Here is a 19,163-nt window from a genome sequence, read left to right as displayed (position 1 = left end):
ATTCATCGACTAGAATTGGCTTACCTAGTGTTCAGCCAATAGTCTTAAGTAAGCAAATGAGCTGACTTTTAAACATTTGTCCTGAAACAATCTTCTGCCTACTCTTCCTTCCCCCATCATACTCATAGAAAACTTTATTCCTGGAAGTTAAAAACAGCATTATAATGAGTGAATACTGGTTTATGATTTATATTAAATGTTCTTTGTTGCAAGACAGCTTTATGTAGTCACAAATTGGGAGTTGTTGGCTTTTTTAGGCACTCAGAATTGATTTCATTGCATTAAGTTTACTTTAGAAATAGCATGAAATGCAGTTTTGGAGGGGAAATGGTAGGGAAAAAAATGGGCAAAGATGACTTCATTTTCCTTGTCTCATATGTTAACCTTCATTTACTTAGGAAAGTGCATTCTGTTACTATATTTCTGCTGATAATTCAGTTCTTCAGAGAAATGTTAGCTAATTAGCGTATAAATTAAAACTGTGCCATGATAGAATTGCTTTTTCAGCTCTGAGATATTTGTCTAATCTGAAAGCATGTTAAGCATAGAGCTAAAATAATTTCTATGAATAAAATTTTCTGCACTTTTTCTAAACTTGATGTTTTGGTATGCAATTGACAGTTGTCGAACCACATTTCTCAAAACTGTTTTGACATATTTTGTTCTAAATGTAATTTTTAGGTATACTTCAAACTGTCTTGCTCTGGTTACATGCATGAACGATGAGCATAAATTATCTTTCCTGAAGAAGATATTCAATCCTGAGGAGCTGATACATTTCAGACTGAAGTAAGGACTTCTAAAATCTTGAACACTATTTGTTTTTCTTGATGGCATTCATCTGAGTTTATAAACATATGTTTCACAGGATGCTAGAAGAATCTCAGTTGCAGAATGTGGAACAAGCCTTGGTTTTGGCTAATCCAGACTCCTCGTTTTGGCAAAAGGAGAAAGAACTGCACTATACACAAGGACATGTTGTGTCAGGCGACCTCTCTGCACATGTAGTAGCTGTCTGTGGCATTGTGCTGCCTAGACTACAGCAAGTTTCTGAAGAGCAGGTATGTGATCCACAGTTAAATCAGTTCATTTTTAGGAATTTCTAAGTACAGTGAACTGACTTTATTTCCTCATTAGACCATATTGAGATACTGTAGGTAGTGTGTGTATCTTTATCTTTCTCAGTGTGTGTTGTGAATTAGTGTTGCATAATGCAGGCACCACAAAGAAGCTCTGCAGTGTAGTGAAGCTGTGAAGCAGCAATAGTGCTGTTCATTTTACCTCCATGTAGCAGTTTGTATAAACATACAACAAAAGAATATTCAGCCTTACATAATAACTCCAGTCTGTTAGGATGATAATCCATAGCTGACTAAAGCCAGGATCTGGGACAGTTGTTTTTACCTGCATTACCCCTGTAGGGTTTTTTGTACAGCCATCTTATATACAGCCTTTCTCCAAACATGCTCAGTTCTCTGGAAAGAAAACAAGGCTGCTGTTTAAACTCTTCCAGAAGGCAGAGAAAAGGAAGTGAGCACTGTCACCACTTGAGAAAGTGCAATGCGGACTATAGTTAGTGCCTTACATTTTTTGGGAAGCCCACCAAAGGCATAAATGTTTTTAAATAAACAGTATTTAACCTTTTTTCTTCTAAATTGCTATTTAACTTAAGCTGTCAGATCCCTCTTTATATCTACAGCCAGTATTCCTGACTGTTTTTCTCCTTTATGTACGAGTTTTAGCTCTTAGCTGAGTTTTTTTGTTTAATTTTCTAACAGTGATCTAAAACAGGACAAAGAAATGAATGAAGACTAGCAGTGTCCAGAATTGTTTGAGTAGCTGAAGCAAGGAAAGAGGATTTTCCCTCCAAATTCCTCTTCCCCCACATTGTTTTTCTATGCACTTCTCTTTTTGAATTCACTGTTTTTTAGCCTTATGGGATTTTTTGTAGGAGTGAGAGAGTGGTTTGGAATTCGCTGTAGCTGGGGAAAATGTAGAGCTGTTCAAGAAGATTGCTCCCATGGCAGCATCACTGCTGCTGCAGCTGGGCTGAAGCCAGGCCATGCTATAAACTGAAAGAATACTCTTTATCTCCTGAGGGAGGAGAAAACATCCCTGAAAAGAATGCTTTTATTTTTTTTAATAGTAACAGGTATTTCACTGATCTGCTCTACAGTGTAGTTTCAGGTACAATAGGGAAGTTCTAGTGACACCTTAGGTCTGATGAAGACATAGGAGCAAACTGTGAGGGGAGGGAGGTTCTCTTGTTTCCAGAGAAGTACATCAAGCTATATCTGAAAAAAAAAAAGGTCGGACTTAAATACAAGACTCTTATTTCAATGCTCTGATTTCTTTCCTCTGAGCCTTTTGGCACAAAGCAGTAATTTTTGTGCCATATATAGATATGTAAGTGACTGTAAGAGTCAGAATGTTTGGAGACTATCTGTAGCATTGATTAATTACCGTTCAATAAACTAAATTGATTTAATTTTGAGTGAAATGCAAATTTTTTTTTTCATTTATGGAGTTTAATGATCTTCTACTTCGGCCTCTACAGAAAGTAAATACATTCATTCATTTAATGTTCATATTTGCATCATTTGAATGAAACTGCTCTGTGATTTGTCCTGTGATTTGCATCCATTCTGGTGACTTAATTTCACTCATATTAAAAATTGTATTTAATTGACATGAGTTATGACTGAATAGTTACTGTGCTTGTACTAACAACTTAGTGTGAATTCCCCTTGAGATCAAGTTGTATGTATGTTTATTGTTAAGGATTTCACCTATAATAGGTTTTGGGTGGAATCTATTTTAGTATCTGTCAAAAAATACAACTTTAGACTCCTTTATTTTATTTTATATGCAGATCTGCAGGCCAATTTTTTTCTTGCTGTTAGACTCCCTTTCCTAATTGTTATGTGTTGTACAACTGTAAGAAAAGCAATTTCAGTGTAGTAACCCAAATTTTATGTTTGAACAGGAAAATTACACCAGCAGTTTTGTTTTGGTTGAATCTGCCTTCACAAATCTTCAAAACCTTGCTATTGCTGTAGCATATCAAACTCCTGTTTTATTAGAAGGACCAATAGGATGTGGCAAAACTTCTTTAATTGAATATTTAGCAGCTGTTACAGGAAGAGCAAAACCTCCTCACATTTTGAAAGTTCAGCTTGGAGATCAAACTGACAGTAAGGTAACTGATGGATTTGTTTTATGTTTGGATCATCAGATATAACTTTTACTTAAAGCATGGATGTAATTTACTAATAATATAATGTTTTCAGTTAAGGACCCTGCAATGCCCAGCTCTTTAGTACTTAAGTATTAGTACTTAATATTGATGGGAATGAATAAATAAACAAGAGAAACAACTTATTTTTGAGCAGATTTTAAATTCTTTTGCATAATTGTGTTGAACCTATATTCAAATACATTCAAATTGTTTTATCCGAGTTTTTCTATATGGAAAAACTCTATGGATTTTTTTTAATTAAAAAAAATTGATTTGTGTTGGAAAAAAGCAGGATTCTGATGCCAAAGGCTGTATGAACACTTTTATTGAAGTGAGCTAATGTCTGTTTAATCTGATAGCTTTTTTGTGGTAAAGGTGAGGTAAAGTAAGATAGTAAGGTTGAGGTGACATGCAGTTACATAATAATGATTAAGCTCTATCTGTAAATAATTTCATGTACTTCTTGTTTTGCATGTAGAATTTCAGAGCTTGAGTTTTGTTATTTGGCACAATTTATTTTTAGTTTTCAATGGTGGCCAGTATCTGCCAGAAGTTACCAGGTTTTTATTAGCATGCATAAGCAACTTCTTTGCTTGCATGGAACACCTGGTTTCACCATCTCACAACTCTGTCTTCTCATATACAAGACTAAGGTTATCATATATAATAAAAAGTGTTGAAGTTGAAGGTATAAAATACGTAGCAATAAAATCACAAACACGATTTTTGAAGCAATGCTTAAATATTGAAATTAAAATATGAAGTGAAAGCAAAGCAAAGCTTTGACTGGATTTTACCTTTGAATAGCTCCCTTTATAGATCTGTATGCTACCTTAGTCACAGACTTTTCAAAAACATAAACTGAAGTTTGGTGTGACCCTGCACAGTTTTCTGTTGCTTTACATTGCTTGTAAATTAGTGGCACAGCTCATAAATTCACTTCCAATTACCTGGTTTTAATTATTACATTTCAGTGAACATGGCCACTGGAGGTGGGAAACTTTTCTTCTTAATTAAAAAAAAAAAAAAATTTGCAATGTTGGGCACAGATTGCTTAGTAAGGTGTAGGCTAGGTGTCACTTCTGTCCCAGTTTGGTGGTGTTTGCCAGCCTTTCCCCTGGGGAGGTGATGCCCAGGTCTCTGATGTGCCCATTGTGTCTGTGACAGACGCTGCTGGGGATGTATCGATGCACAGATGTGCCAGGGGAGTTTGTGTGGCAGCCTGGCACCTTGACACAAGCTGTTACCAAAGGTCACTGGATTCTTCTGGAGGACATCGATTATGCTCCTCTGGATGTGGTATGTAACTTTGTTTGCTTTGAGGTGCTGGTCTTAATGCCCATCATGGCAGTTTTGGGAGTCTCATCACCACAGTTCTGTAGCAGCATGCTGAAAATGCTGCTGCTTTAGAAGGGGTTAAAAAGAATTTACCTGTCTTTTATCACATGTTTGCACACCTTGTTAGATTTTGTCTTTGTTACAGAGCAGTCCTGACCCTGACACTGATGTTACTGACAATTTACACTGATAATGTGTGTATTTAGTAATGTTTTGATTTTTGATTCCAAATATGGCCCTAAATACCACGGAATATTGCCAATATATGAGGCTAGTGCTGTTAATAAGATTTTTTTTGTGTGTATTGTATGTGGGACTTTTTTCTCCTTCCACATATTTTTTTTGCTATACATTTTAACAGATTTCCTGTGTTTTTGGCTCCAGAGCAACTAGTTAGTCAGTCATCCTTGCTCTTGAAGTAATGGCTATTGAAAACAAGTCATTTGCAAGAATGATGTGATAGAGATGCTTTGCTGCACAGGCCTGCTGGACATTTTCCATATCTATTCCCATAAAGGATCCTTTGTGTGACTGAATTACCTGTCAGTTTGATTATTAGGTTCTAGGCTTCTGATACAGAAATGGAAAATTTATAAGAAAGCAAATGGATACTGCTTGTGTGTACAGACAGGTCACTGCTAGGGGGTCATGCACTTATTTGTTTCTGTGGACTCAACTCATTGCACTCAAGATGAGCATACCCTGAGTACTATCCTGCATTCATCAAATCCCCCTCCTCAGGTCCTCCCTGCAGGCATCCTGTCTGCTTTCTCCATATCAAAGGATCTCTTTGTGTCTCCCTCTGTGCTGAAGGATGGTGTGATCATACCTCCTGTCTTTCTTTCTTTCCACCACCATTACATCCTTCCCCAGGGAAGGGTAGATTCTTTAATTAGATACCAAACCCTCCTGGGGTACCAGTGTATACCTGAAAAAGGTTGATGCTTGAGAATGGCTTTTTTGAGACACAGGTAATCTTTGTTCAGGTAGATAAACAAAACAAAGCTTCTGATCTGAATGTGTCTAATAAGTCATTTGATAATTTAAATATAAATACTTTCAATTTAGACTTGTGGGTATAAAGGATGTCATTTTCCATTCGGTTACCATTAAATTTGAATACAGGAGGAAAAAAGGTAAGTAAGTATTACACCTCTAACTTCCACTGCTGATTAAAATTGCTGGGAACTTTGCAATTCCCATTAGCATCACTTAAAAGTGTATCTCTGGGAATAGCAGTTGCTGACAACATAATGGTGCTCATTGGCATTGCTCCAGCATCTCAAGTGTGAAATACGTGTGGATGGCTGTGCTGTCTGCTAGTGTCACAAAAAAAGAAGTTTTATAATATTTCGTTTTCTCTCCAGATCTCTGTGCTGATTCCTCTTTTGGAGAAAAGAGAGTTACTGATTCCTGGTCGTGGTGACTGTTTAAAAGTAGCACCAGGATTCCAATTTTTTGCAACCAGGAGGTAGGCTTGTAAATATAGATGAGATGGAGAACATGAGTATCCTATTTTTAAGTCCAAAGTACTTTTTAATACAAGGTACTTGTGTAGGAATATTTTAGCAATTCCCAATTAATAAGCAATATAAGTCATAGAAACTGAATGTTTTTTTCCCACTTGAAAGCAGCTTTGGGGTGAATCCCAATCTTTGTAAAGAAAAATTGCTTCAACAAGGCTGAAGGATTGAACCTTGCTGGGAGGTACCCTACAAAACCAGCCCATCACCAAGACAAAATATCACTCTTAGGAATTACTGTGTGAAAAAGGTTTATTATTGATAGTCATGAAAGTCTTGCCTGGATATAGGAGCTTGTAATGTTTTCTAACCAGAAAAAGATACAGTATACTCTGCCTAATTGTTTCACTGTAGTAATGGCTCCTGCCTTGGGTGTCAAAGTGACTTTTTGTTTAGAAAGACATAATATTTTATCAAGGTTAATGATTAGAGAGTCTGTATGGGGAATAGCAATTATGTTTTCTGATGTTTTGAAGTTTATTTGAAAACCTTTAACAAATTTTTCTACTGTTCTCTTGTTTCTATAAATTTGTTCCTGTGATCTGTTTTTTTTCTTGAATTGAGTCTTTTGTATTCAACTCCTTTGGCTGCCTCGTTTCCTAAGAATTTTTATTTCTGTATGTGTGGTTGTCATGGTTTAACTTCAGTCAGCAACTAAACACCACACAGGTGGTGGCTCACTCCCTTGCAGCAGGATGGGGGAGAGAGTTGGAAGAGTAGAGTGGGAAAAATCATGGGTTGAGATAGAGTTTAGGTAAAGCAAAAGCTTTCCACACAAAGAGACAAACCCTATGACTCCAAGCATCCCCACCTTTCCTTCTTCCCACAGCTTTATATGCTAGGCACAACCTCATCTGATATGGAATATCCTTGTGGTCAGTTGGGATCAGCTCTCCTGGCCATGTCCCTTCCCCAGCTCCCTGTGTACCCTCACCCTCTGCTGGGGTGGTGCTGGTGCTTTTCTGAGAGGCAGGAAAGGCTTTGACTCTCTGGAAGTCCTGCTCAGGGCAAACCAAGACATTTCTGTATTTGCATTGCTTTGGTCACAAATGCAAAACACAGCTCCACACCAGCTACTGTGAAGAAATTTAACTCTATCCCAGCCAAAACCAGCACATCAGTGAACAGTTTGAATAGCAGCAAATTTATTTTCATTAGGCTCATTAGAGTAGATTCTATTAATCTGTTGCAGTTTGCAGCTGGGAAATAGTATTTAACAACTGAAACCAAGCACAATACAACAGAGAAGAAAAAAATTTAACAAAAACCCAGCAGAAAAGCCAAACCACAACCCGAAATCTAATGCTTTGCATGTGCAAAAACATATGGCTGAATAGTTATTTCTGTAGTAAAAGAACAAAGGGTATGGAATGTATGATGGAAAGAGCCGAGTCTGGAGGAGAAGGAAGAATAATTGTGGAACACTGTGGAGGGGCAAGGCTGAAGATGCTTTTCCTGCATCTCTGCAATAAGATCACAGGTCCTTTAAGGTATTTCACAGGCTACTTGTCAGGTTTCTCCCTTTACAGAGGATTCTGTGTGTTGCTTCTGCTAGATAACTGACAGTAAGTTTTTCTGAAAGCATCTCTATGGGGATTTTGCCATATAGGAAGAAAAACACTGATAACAGGTAATGGTAAGGTGAGTTCCATGCCTAACAGTGTAATTTATGCCTGTTGCATTATGCTGTAGCATCTGTATGCAGCATGTTCTTTGATGCACAGAAATGCACTGGAAGTGCTGAATCTTTCAGCCACACTCAGCATGTTATATTTCTTCATTGTTGTTTGCATTTAGGATATTCAGCTGTGGTGGAGGTTGGTACAGGCAGCAAAGCAGCCATGCTGCTCTTCTGGACAAATACTGGACCAAAATTCATCTGGATAACATGAGCAAAGGAGAACTCAAGGAGGTATGAGGCTGTGTTGCTCTATTGTGGCATGTGAATAATTGTTTCAACTTAGGGTAATAAATGTTTTTCAGTAGTTAATTGAATCCTTATTTTATCTTCAAGTTATACAATAGACCCTTACAATTTCAGCTTTATGCTGCCAATTTTGAAGTAAACAGGGAGTTTGTCAGGAAAATTCGAAGTGAATTGAACAAGGATTCCTGGAACTTGCCTTGACAGACACAATTGTGCTTTGTGTGGGTCTAAGAATCAAGTTACTTTGCTGTTTATTAGCCCACAGAGACTTGAAAGCAGAGAGAAATAAAAAAAAAGAAAATTGAGCTTACTCTTAATTCTAAGTTTTGAGTTGAAAAATAGTGAGTTATCAGTTAAAAATAACTGCTTCTATTAGCATCTTCCTTTTGTTAGCTTATCTGGGGGGATGTTTGCTTTGTGGAGTTCTTCAGAAGATTAAAGCAGCCCAGAGCTCATATGAAAATAGAATTTTCTGGAGATTCTCCTTGTGATACAGAGCTCAAAACAGGATCTGATTCTACAAGACCCTTGGCTGAGGGAAAAGGTAGTGAAATACATCAGAAGGGTTGAGGAGAAAGTTCTGAATTTTCTAGAATAAATGATATAGTTTTTTCAGTACAATTCATTCACTACTTTGGACTTGTTCAGCAGCCAGCACAATTATAGGTGGCCATGAATAACTGTATGTTTTTCTTCCTTTCTTGACATTTGTCAGCTAATTATTAGGAATCAAGAACAACTATCAAATCTTATGAAAAAACAAAACTTGAGTGTTAGCTGTGTTGCTTACCACTAGATTCTTTTTATTCTTTTTCTGCAACTTTATGGTTTAAGTCACAAAAATGTATAAATTAAGCACTGAGATTCTAGTTATAAAGAGACAATGTTAGAGAATACCCACTTTCTTATCTTGAAAACAGACTCATGTTCTTCTTGTTAATCTTAAAAATCAGTCTGACAGAATAGGACCAGTTGTCCTGGCCTGTATCTATGAAAGGTAATTTTGGGAAGCAATATTTTGGTTGGCAAGCTTTAGTGGAGAGAAGTGAAAGGAAATTACAAAAGAAAAATTATCCCCTTAACATGCCTTTGTCAGCAGAGTGAATAGCCAATTTGAATGCTCAAAATAATTTAGTCACAAAAAAAGGGCAGAAGGTAAGGACTTCTGTAATCCATTGTAAGGTTGTATGGTCATGATTTGGGTTCAGATAGGATTGAATGTGATGTTTCTTCTTTCTGTTGGTATTTGTGCAAATGTATTGAATGAATTGGAGTAGAGTTGAGTTGGCATCAAAATCAGTATCATAGTAGTCATGATTTCTATATTCTTCAGATAAGAGATTGCAAGGGAGCAGTTTTATGTAGCTTGCTAGGTAAAATACCTATTGAAGTGTCTCCCAGTAAAAGCTGGGGTGCTCTTGGTTTCTTTCCAATGCAGATGGGTTTTTTGTTTCATTGTTTTGTTTAATTTGTTTGTTTGTTTGTTTGTTTCTGGTTTCAGGTCCTCCAAAGGAGATACCCCAACCTTGCTCTTGTGACAGATCACTTGTTAGACATTTTCATTGACCTTGCAGGAGACAAGTATCAGGCACCAGAGAACTGTGCTGCTGGCTCCAGTCACATGCCAGAAGCAGCATCAGAATCGAGATCAGAGCATAAGAAACCAAATCTGGAGGGACGAGAACTATCTCTAAGGTTGTCTTTTCTTATGTGTTTATTCAAAGTCAGCTAGCTGCAGAGGTGAAAGGGTTTATTTTCAGTAATTTTTTGTAATTTTTTAGAAATAATGGTGGAAGTTAGAATTATTAAACAATTTTGTAAATGCTGGAAAACACAATTTTTGTTTTAAAATAATGATTAATATGTAATTTAAAGTAATTAATTCTGGATTATTTAAACTTCCTATTTGCTATACTTACTTTTTGGGAGGTGTGGGGGGACATATGGATTTTTTCATATGCAGTGCTTGGTTGGCATCAAGCCTTATGAAATTATTCTTAATTATTGTTAACACAAGATACCAGTACTAGCTAAGAACTAAGATGCTGTATAATGTTCTCTCAGTAGCTAGAAGATAGTTTTCAGTAATTGAGTATATTATCTAGATTATTTCTTGCTGAACACTCTCAGCATTATGGCTTAAGGTGACTGAAAATAACTATGTCTGTAATGTGCTGTTAATTTCAGAAATTCTGTGATGAAGTGTATTTTGATGTTGAATCATTTTTTCCTCTCCTGCCAAATGACAGTTCTAGCCATCTGGAATTTCTGTAATCAGTAGTGCTTTTTCAATTAGTTAGTAAATTCTAGGTGTGGGTAATACCTGACATTTTTGTGGAGCGTAAGAATGTCAGGTTTTTTTCCAGAACAGTTTCCTTTTCTTGCCTTTTGCAGTATCTTGTTGGTAAAGAATCTGTATCTTGAAAATATGGGGAGTTTATACCTTTCTGGATTCTTTAATACCCTTGAGTTTTACAGTTGCTTTATGATTTAATATTGTATGTATTATCTGTTTATAAGCAACATTGGTCTTTGTACTCAGCTGCTCCTCAGAATTATCATTCCCTTTGTGTCTTCCCATGTACAACTTGCACAACAACTGCACGTGCAAGTGCCAGAAGATGATGTTGTGTCCTAAGCTGAACATGAAAGATGCTGTGTATTTTGGCATGTTTGTACCAAATCTTTTTGCTTTTTCTTTTTAGAGACCTACTGAATTGGTGCAGCAGGATTGCTTACAACTTTGACAGTAGCTCTTCAACCACAGCAGTGAATATTTTTCAGGAGGTGCGGTAAGACTTGATCCAGAAATTGATCCAGTTGATCTCAAATTCTAGTGTTGTCTCACAAAATGCTCTTTTGAGAATGTGAGATGGGTATTTTTTTGGTTTTGTTTGAAACAATTGGATTGTAGTTGGAATGGTTGTGATTTCTCTGATCAGAAGCTTTTGTTGCTTCTAGGAAAGTTGTTTGCAGTAAGGTGCTAAAAGAATTTACTGCTGTTGTGCATAGTGCAAAATAAATTTAACTGATACAAGCTGGAATTGCATATAGCTGAGACCTTTCTTTTTCTTGTAATATGGGGCTGCTTTTCTACTTACTTGTTCATCAGCTTACAGTGTAGGTTGGGAACTTTTTGGATGTGCATCTGTCAGAGGCAGTTTTGAAATGTGTGATCTTACAATGTTACTTCCTTCTCCATTTTGGTCCATTTGTCTAAAAATAGTTTTTATGACTGGACATTGCCAAGTTTTTATTTTTGATAAAAACCCACTATATTACAGAGTTTATAAGTTCTTACTGCATCCTTTTGAGCTCTGTTGTTTGACTCAATCAGCAGACAGTGAAATAATTTTATTTACAATGGTTGAACTGGTTTTAAGTTCATTTAGATTAAGATGGTGCTTGTGAGATAAGATCATACAAAACTAGTGTTCAAGAAGTTGGTTTTCCCTTTGACAGGCATTGGACTGTTTCACAGCCATGTTGTCTAACCAAGGAAGCAGACAGAAAATGGCAAAAATTATTGGAAGTTACCTAAACATTTCCAAAAAAAAGGTATGTCGAGCTACAATTAATATGATCTTTATAGGTAGTATCCTATAGCTTGCAATTTTTCTATGATTAATTGAAATATGTTATGCTATTTTTTTTCTCTGAAAGTTCCAGGGAACCTGTTTCAGAGCAAAAGGCCTTATGATGCAGAAGGATTTCACAGCTGGAACAGCACAGCTGCCTAAGCATATACCACTAGATGCTCAGGGCAGCAAAGAATGTTTTTTTTCTTAGGTGGTTTGCAGTGAATGTAAACTTATACCTAAGTGGAGAGATCAGAAAGAAACATGATCTTTGCTGCTACTTGTTCTGTACTCACTGATTGCAAATTCAGCTGCCTCTCTGGAGCTCTATAAATGACAGAATTAAACTAAATAATTTGTTTGTCAGCTATTTCTGACTGTAGAAGTCTGCTAAGCAAATTCTCTCTATTGTTACTTTGACAGATGGATCCCTGAAACTTCTGTGGGTTTCTCTTTGTCCTTCTTTGCATTATTTCATTACAGGAATGTATTATTCCCTGCAAGTGGCAAAATAATTCTTGTTTACCCAAAAGGGCTTTTTTAAGGGAGACTGTTTGCTTATTGTTAAAATAACTGTTCAAGTGTGTAGTTGAATTACCATGGAAGTAGGAGAAGTAGAAATGCAGTGCCAAAGACTATTAACAAGTTAATAAGTTGAAAGTTGTTTGTACAGATATAAAATACTTCTGAGGTCCTTCACTGTTTTAGGTGATGATTATGTGTGAAATAGAGAATTTTACCATTAAAAGTTACTTGCTGCGAAGTAATACTGGCAGCATGGCATGGATGTTCTTACTGTGATGTAAACAACATTAGTATTGGCAATGCTGATGCTTTTTTCACAGGTGGAGTTCTTCTGTGAGCTCTATAAACCAGAAATTTCCATACGGGAACAAGAAGTCTCTGTAGGAAGAGTGAATCTTGCGAAGAAGCAGATCCAGGCTCTCACTGTACAGAGGTAAAATATAGTTTCCATGTGAATTGAAATATTTTGTGGTGGAATAGAATAGACTGCAAGTCACAGGGTCAAGAAAAATGTGAATTGGGTATTTTCACTCTAATGAAAGGAACATGAGAGCTCTTTCTCTTGCAATTTAAGTTTTACCTTGTGTATTTTTAAGAGTGTCTGCATCATTCTTCTGGCAGCCAAAGCATGGAGATTTTCAGCTTATTTGAGTGTCTTCAAAGCAGTGTGGATCCACAGCTGTTATAAAAAGATTCTGATGGCTCTACCTTTCTAGAGGGAGATTTTTGTAGCATGTGTTGCTAGCTTCATTGGCCAGGAAGTGTCTTTGTTTGAAAGACAGGAGCCTCTCTTGAAATAGAAAATGTATACCTCCTCCCTCCAAATTATTATAATCTTGAAATTAAGGAGCTCTCAGGCAAAGGTATGGGAATAGGAATAACAATCCTTTACTAGAAAAATTAAAACAAAAATACAGTAATAAAAAAACCCAAACAAACAAACAAAGAAACCCCAAACACTGACAGAATCAGAATACAACCTGTATCCCCATCAGTCAGTCAGGGTGTTGGTAGCAGTCTAATTAAATGGTGGCTGCAGTCTTGCTGGAGTGACAGATGTTGTTCTGTTGAAGCAGTGGTCTTGTAGAAGGGTGCAGTTCTCCAAAGGTCCAGTGATGATGTGGCAAGGTCTGGTTTTCCTCTGGAATCCAGTGGAAAAAAGGCTGTTCTGATGTTCCAAATCTCAGATTTTATCTAGGTAGGAAAGGCTTGGCTCCTCCCCCTGTGTGGAGCATCTGTCAATTGGATGATGTAATTTTTTCAGTCATACTCATGACTCAATATGCCATTAACAGAAGGTATCTCCCTGGACCAAGGATGGGTCAGAAAAGATAAAAAACACTGCCTCATCTGGTTTTAACAGATGGTGATAGAATACATACTTTTGGTTACATCCTACATTGCAACACAAGACAGGAAATTATTTGGAAACACTGAATTTTTAGATTGTATATTGAGCAAAATAAGTATCTTATAAGGATATCTTAGAACCATTTCTTTTCAGACCTCTATTTAAAAAAATCCTAAATCAAACCACTTCACTCAAGGTAATATTGAAATGAGCTCCTTGATTGATCTTAGTTTTGAGTAACTTGCTTTGTTTTTCCAGGGCAAAGCATACCTTTGCTGCCACACGGCCATCTGCAGTGCTGATTGAACAGCTCGCAGTGTGTGTTGTCAAAGGAGAGCCTGTGCTTTTAGTTGGTGAAACAGGAACTGGCAAAACCTCAACAGTTCAGTACCTAGCTCATATTACAGGTAAATAATGTGTGAAAATTCTAACTTACATGATAATTTGAAAACCAGCAAATGAACAAACCCACAAGTTGATGGTGCTTTTTATCTCTGTTTCAAGGACACCGTTTGAGGGTTGTCAACATGAACCAACAAAGTGACACAGCAGATCTCTTAGGAGGGTGAGTCACTGACCACTGTTCTGTTGTTCTGCAGAACAAATGGGCAGTATCTGTTTTCTAGTAGGATAAATGTCTTAATAAGCATGTTTACATACAGAAACCTTCATTTCCTTGCTGAAGAGCAGAGCAGTTTCACTGAATTATGTGCAGAACTGTGTGGTGATGAAGTCATTCAAAACACAGTCCAATGTCTTTAAAAATATCTAAGCTGTTCAGTGTAAATCTGGTGTAATATTCACTGGACATATGGTTTGGTACTATTGCAAATATTTTGCTTATTGTAAAAATTGTGTTTATTGTGAACCCGTTTTTTACAAAATCACCTCACGAGGTGCATTTAAATATGTATTTAGTTCCTTAGTTGAGTAAAAAACTTCAGAAACAAGGGTTCATCCATCCAGCTTGTTTCGAGTAACTGGTTTTGGACTTGTTTTCTTTAAGTTCACAGGTGACTCTGTCTCACATAAGTAATTACTCTTTTGCTTCTCTTCAGTTACAAGCCTGTGGATAACAAGCTGATCTGGCTCCCTCTGCGAGAGTCTTTTGAAGAACTCTTCTCTCAGACATTCTCTAGGAAGAAAAATCAAACATTCTTGGGACACATTCAGACTTGCTACAGACAGAAACGTTGGCATGATTTGCTAAAACTAATGCAACATATTCATAAATCTGCTGTTAATAAAGAAGTAAAAGAAAATACGTCTGGTAAGACTTCAGATGGGTCAGACACACATTAGTGCTAATCCACTTCCAAGAGTAGATAAATACTGGTGACTTGTTTTTTAATTTGGATTAATTTGAGGTTTAATGGTTTTTTTCTCCCCCTATATTATTTTTTCTTCTGCTTTTAAGAAATTCAATGTCAACATTGCAGCAAAACATTCAGAACACTGTTAGAACAGCGGTTGGATTTTGTCTTGTTTGTTTTTTGTTTTTTTTTTCCTTTTTCTAACTCATCTCTGCTGTTAGCTATGTCTGAGAGTGTGGAGATTGCCTGGCCTCTGGTACCCTTGACATTTGGTCTCCACTCAGCACTTGTTAGCTGTGCTGGTGAGCAGTCCTGGTTGGTTGTGTGTCAGTCTTCTATGTCAATGCATTCATACTTCCAGCCCTGGAACCTGCTTATGTCTCAAAAACACATCCTGTTTAAAAAACAGCCAAACAGCAGTAACAAAACCAAAGCCAAAGTAATAACTGTTTCAGGGTAGGAATTATTTTTAAGAGCTTGCTTTTGCCTTGTTTCCTCTGTCAGTGATTCTGACTTTCCTAGTGCTTTATTTTGTTCCAGTGTGGTTTTGTCCCTAAATAATTTTTTCTTGTTTTATACTTTGCAACCTGTTTTGGGTCTGAGGCGATGTTGTTACTTTGCTTTGCATGGAGTTTTTTCTGGTTCTAGACCAGCAGAACAGGTGAAGTTGTAGCTTTTATTCAGTTTGAGCAAAATATAATTAATTATGAACTTTATCTCCTTTTCTCTTCTTCTAAAAGGTTCTGCTGAATATGCAGATATTAAAATAAATGCCCACAAATGTAAAATTCTTATTGCAAGAATTTACAATCCTAAAAAAAAGACAAGCTGAAATCTGTAATTTGCAAAGTTTCTTAAGGAAATTTGATTCTGTGTGTAGTTCAGGTGGTGATTTTAACAAATAACTGAAATCAGTGCTATAGTAAATATTGTTGTAACTCATAAGGAATAGTGTATTAATTATTGATAATGGTGTGTTTATTGTTAATCTGTTCTGTCATAAGGGTTAAAAATTTGGATTTATTTTTTTGACATGTCTCTTTCTGCCAAGTAGAGATTGGTAAAATTCATGCTGGGACAAACTACAGTATAATTATTTGTTCCTCATCTAGGAATGAATGGCAAATTATCTGAGCACTATTGACATATGGGTACAGTTAAATTAAAAAAAAACGAAAAACCACATATGCACAAAAATAAAACAGCAAGATTATTTTTTTAATTTGTGGTGTGTCATCTGCAGGATTGAATGCTTTTGTTGCTTGAGCTTACTTTTGTATCTCTGCTTGAAGCAACTAGATTAAAAAACTGTTGTCAAACATTTTTTGTGCTATTGTTCTGATGGTGCAAACTTAAATTTGTTTTGCTTGCAGGCTTACCACTGAAGGAAAAGTGGGAGGCATTTGGTCTTAAACTGAATCATGCTCATCAACAGATGAAAATGACAGAAAATGCTCTTCTCTTTGCATTTGTTGAGGTATTTAGCTATTTGCATTTTGATTCTAGGAGGAGTAAAGAGAAGTATTTAAAAGATGTTGCAATCAGTATTATATAAGTAGCTTCCTGGTAAGAACCTTGCTGTGAAATAAAATGTGTGCCGTGATAACTCTGTGGAATCAAGTGTGCAGATTCAAAGAAGCAGTGGTGAGGTAGACAGTGGGAGATGGTTAATAGTGCTTATGTCTTTGGATTTCTTCAGATTAACTTTATTCTCATGAGATGTTAGTGACTGACAAACACCAGAGTGGTAGATTGCACAAATAAGGGATCTTAAATCTGTTGTACTTGAGCCAGTCTAACTGGTCCCTCTACAATGGTATGATAATTGTCTGACTTCTGTGACTGGCAGAATGACTGCTGTTATTGAGAGAGAGCAGTACTACTGCTACTGTTGTAAAAGGTCTGGAATTGCCATTTGTCTAATCAAGCCATGGATTACACACCAAGTATTTCCAGTATCTGAATGCTTCAGTTGACACTTCATTGCTGCCAACATGACTAACAAATTGATCTTACTTTTAGGGTACTCTGGCACAAGCAGTAAAAAAAGGAGAGTGGATTTTATTGGATGAGATTAACTTGGCTGCAGCAGAGACTTTGGAGTGCCTGAGTGGTTTATTGGAAGGATCATCTGGGTCACTGGTGTTACTAGACAGAGGAGACACAGGTACTATTTCTGTGCTTGCTTATGCTCTACCTTGGTATCCAGCTGAGTTCCCTATTCTTATTGTGTAGCTCACAATAAGTTGAGATCATTGACTATTGAAATGAATGTGTGTACAAGAGAGCAATGTGCCCTTTGTAGACTTCTTACTTCTTTTCAAGAGTTCCAAAGCACTGGTATGTTCTCAACAGCACTGTAGGGGCTGCTGTGTAGAAAGTTAACTCCTTTTACAGATGTAAAGATAAAAAAAATGCAGTTGCTGAATGCTGCTTTCAAGAGCTACAGAGAAAGGCAAACATTGTGAGCATCCAGGCTGGGTTTTCTTCTTGGCCAAGGGCAGCACTGGCTGTTGTTCTGAGAGAAACAAAAGGAGTTCTGGGCTCACGTAATTTTTGAAACGTTTTGTGTTGTCACAACATCTTGCTACATGCAAAAAAGTCATTGTTTCTCTTACCTGTGTGTGGCTGTTGTGAAAATACAGGTACTTCTGATAAAATCACATGGGGTTATTCTCTGAAAATTTTTGACACTGGTGTTTTTAAGAAAATGTAGTAGTGCAGCAATAGAAAATTGCCTTAGGTAAAATACACCATATTTAACATATAAATATCCTGGTTTTATCATGTTTGTCTTTTATTTCTGTTTTGCTTTAGAACCTCTTGTCCGTCACCCTGATTTTCGCTTGTTTGCATGCATGAATCCAGCTACAGATGTTGGAAAGAGAAATCTTCCTCTAGGAATAAGAAACAGGTAGGAAATAATGATTCTGGGTCTTTTTTTGATTAGTTTCAGGAGTTGAGCAGTGAAGAATGCCTTATCTGAAGCCTGAGGATGCATGTCTGAACTCATATTTACTTACTTGTACGGTGAAGGTTTTTCATGAAATAGAATTTGTAAAATACTTTGAAGTAGCTGAGCTGTGAGCAAGTGGTCTAGAAGTAGTGTAGGATGTTCTCAGTGGGGGCAGGAAATGATTATTCTTCACAGTGAAGCTGTCAGCACCTGGGAATGCTACTGCAGCAGTTTATGTTGGGAGTAATAAAGATGAGTGAGTGCTTGGTGTCTGTTTAGCAGCCTTTCTCTTAACTCAGAAGTGCTGATGATCCTAGCAAAAAGCTGCATCTCCAGTCTTGTTCACTCAAAAGGAAGGTGGTTTGCATGGTGGCGCAGATGTGTGATACTCAGAATATTTGATGTGTGGTCTCAAAGCTGTGCAAGGCATTTGGAATTGTGGCAAATCCACTCTTCAGTACTGTCTACCTGTTCCTGTGGGCACAGATCTCCTGCTTGATGCAGTTTCCCTCATGAGTGCCTAAAGTCGCATATAAAGTCCCTTCCCAGATTCATAAACATTGGGCAAAGACTGTAGAGATGTACCAGTTATGTGTAACTAGTCATTTTTAGTTATTAGTGGCAAAGCAAGGTTTTATTGCAATTGGGTCTTTTTCAGAACAGTGAAAGAGAGTGAGTGTAATACAGAAGAAAAAGAGACTTAAGCATCAGCCTAACTTGCTAAGTTTAAATGAATTTATATTTCTGTTTGTCAAAAATAGCTACTGCTGTGTCAGCCTGTCATTGTTCAGGCTGTAATGTTTGAGTATCTACTGCAAATAGTTTAAAATTGTAATTTAAGTCACATTGTTCACTTTCAGTCTAATACCTTAAACTAATCCCAATAAATTGCTTGAAAGTATTACTAATACCTTGTTTTTCAGCTACTCTGGTTCTTGAGTCTGTAGGTTTGACAATCTATAGGTCTGCAGCTTTAACAATGAGTATTCAGTTACTTAAAAATTTAAAATTCTATATGCCATGAGATCTATATAAAACATGATTTTTCAGTATGGTCAGGTATCTTAAGTGCTACAGATTGATTTGATTCTTTCAGGTTTACTGAACTTTATGTAGAAGAATTGAGAAATGAAGGAGACTTGCAAATTCTTATAATGGATTATCTGAGAAGCTTGAATGTGAACAAAAACACAGTACAAGGAATTGTGAAGTAAGTTGACTGTAATCTTTTAAAATTGTTAATTAAATAAGTTGCAGAAAGAAAGTATGTGACTGTAGTCTGTGGTAAGACTGCTTTGGGAAACACTGTAATGTTTCCCATGCAGCAGTTGGCATAAGAGGAATGTAGATCTTCATCGTCCTAATTCTGCAGGTTTCTGTATTTGTACGAAGGAGATTTTTAATTTTTTAAATT

The 19,163-nt window shown here is 36.7% G+C and overlaps 1 protein-coding gene across 2 annotated transcripts in view; it reads left to right on the top strand.

Annotated features, from left to right (window-relative positions):
- The window catches only part of MDN1 (midasin AAA ATPase 1), a 118,416-nt gene that overhangs the window by 35,532 nt on the left and 63,721 nt on the right, over positions 1-19,163 (top strand). For both annotated transcript variants that reach the window (XM_079297483.1, XM_079297484.1), the window contains 17 exons: positions 682-789; positions 869-1,061; positions 2,987-3,199; positions 4,406-4,537; positions 5,944-6,047; positions 7,897-8,011; positions 9,528-9,721; positions 10,732-10,813; positions 11,489-11,584; positions 12,450-12,562; positions 13,739-13,887; positions 13,985-14,045; positions 14,539-14,750; positions 16,167-16,270; positions 16,816-16,960; positions 17,611-17,707; positions 18,846-18,959. In XM_079297483.1, the coding sequence (XP_079153609.1) occupies positions 682-789; positions 869-1,061; positions 2,987-3,199; positions 4,406-4,537; positions 5,944-6,047; positions 7,897-8,011; positions 9,528-9,721; positions 10,732-10,813; positions 11,489-11,584; positions 12,450-12,562; positions 13,739-13,887; positions 13,985-14,045; positions 14,539-14,750; positions 16,167-16,270; positions 16,816-16,960; positions 17,611-17,707; positions 18,846-18,959 (2,232 nt within the window). The remainder of the gene's footprint in view (positions 1-681; positions 790-868; positions 1,062-2,986; positions 3,200-4,405; positions 4,538-5,943; positions 6,048-7,896; positions 8,012-9,527; positions 9,722-10,731; positions 10,814-11,488; positions 11,585-12,449; positions 12,563-13,738; positions 13,888-13,984; positions 14,046-14,538; positions 14,751-16,166; positions 16,271-16,815; positions 16,961-17,610; positions 17,708-18,845; positions 18,960-19,163) is intronic.

Source organism: Erithacus rubecula, assembly GCF_903797595.1.
Source record: "Erithacus rubecula genome assembly, chromosome: 2".
NCBI classification, from domain to species: Eukaryota; Metazoa; Chordata; class Aves; order Passeriformes; family Muscicapidae; genus Erithacus; species Erithacus rubecula.
This window is presented reverse-complemented; position numbering and strand designations above follow the sequence as displayed.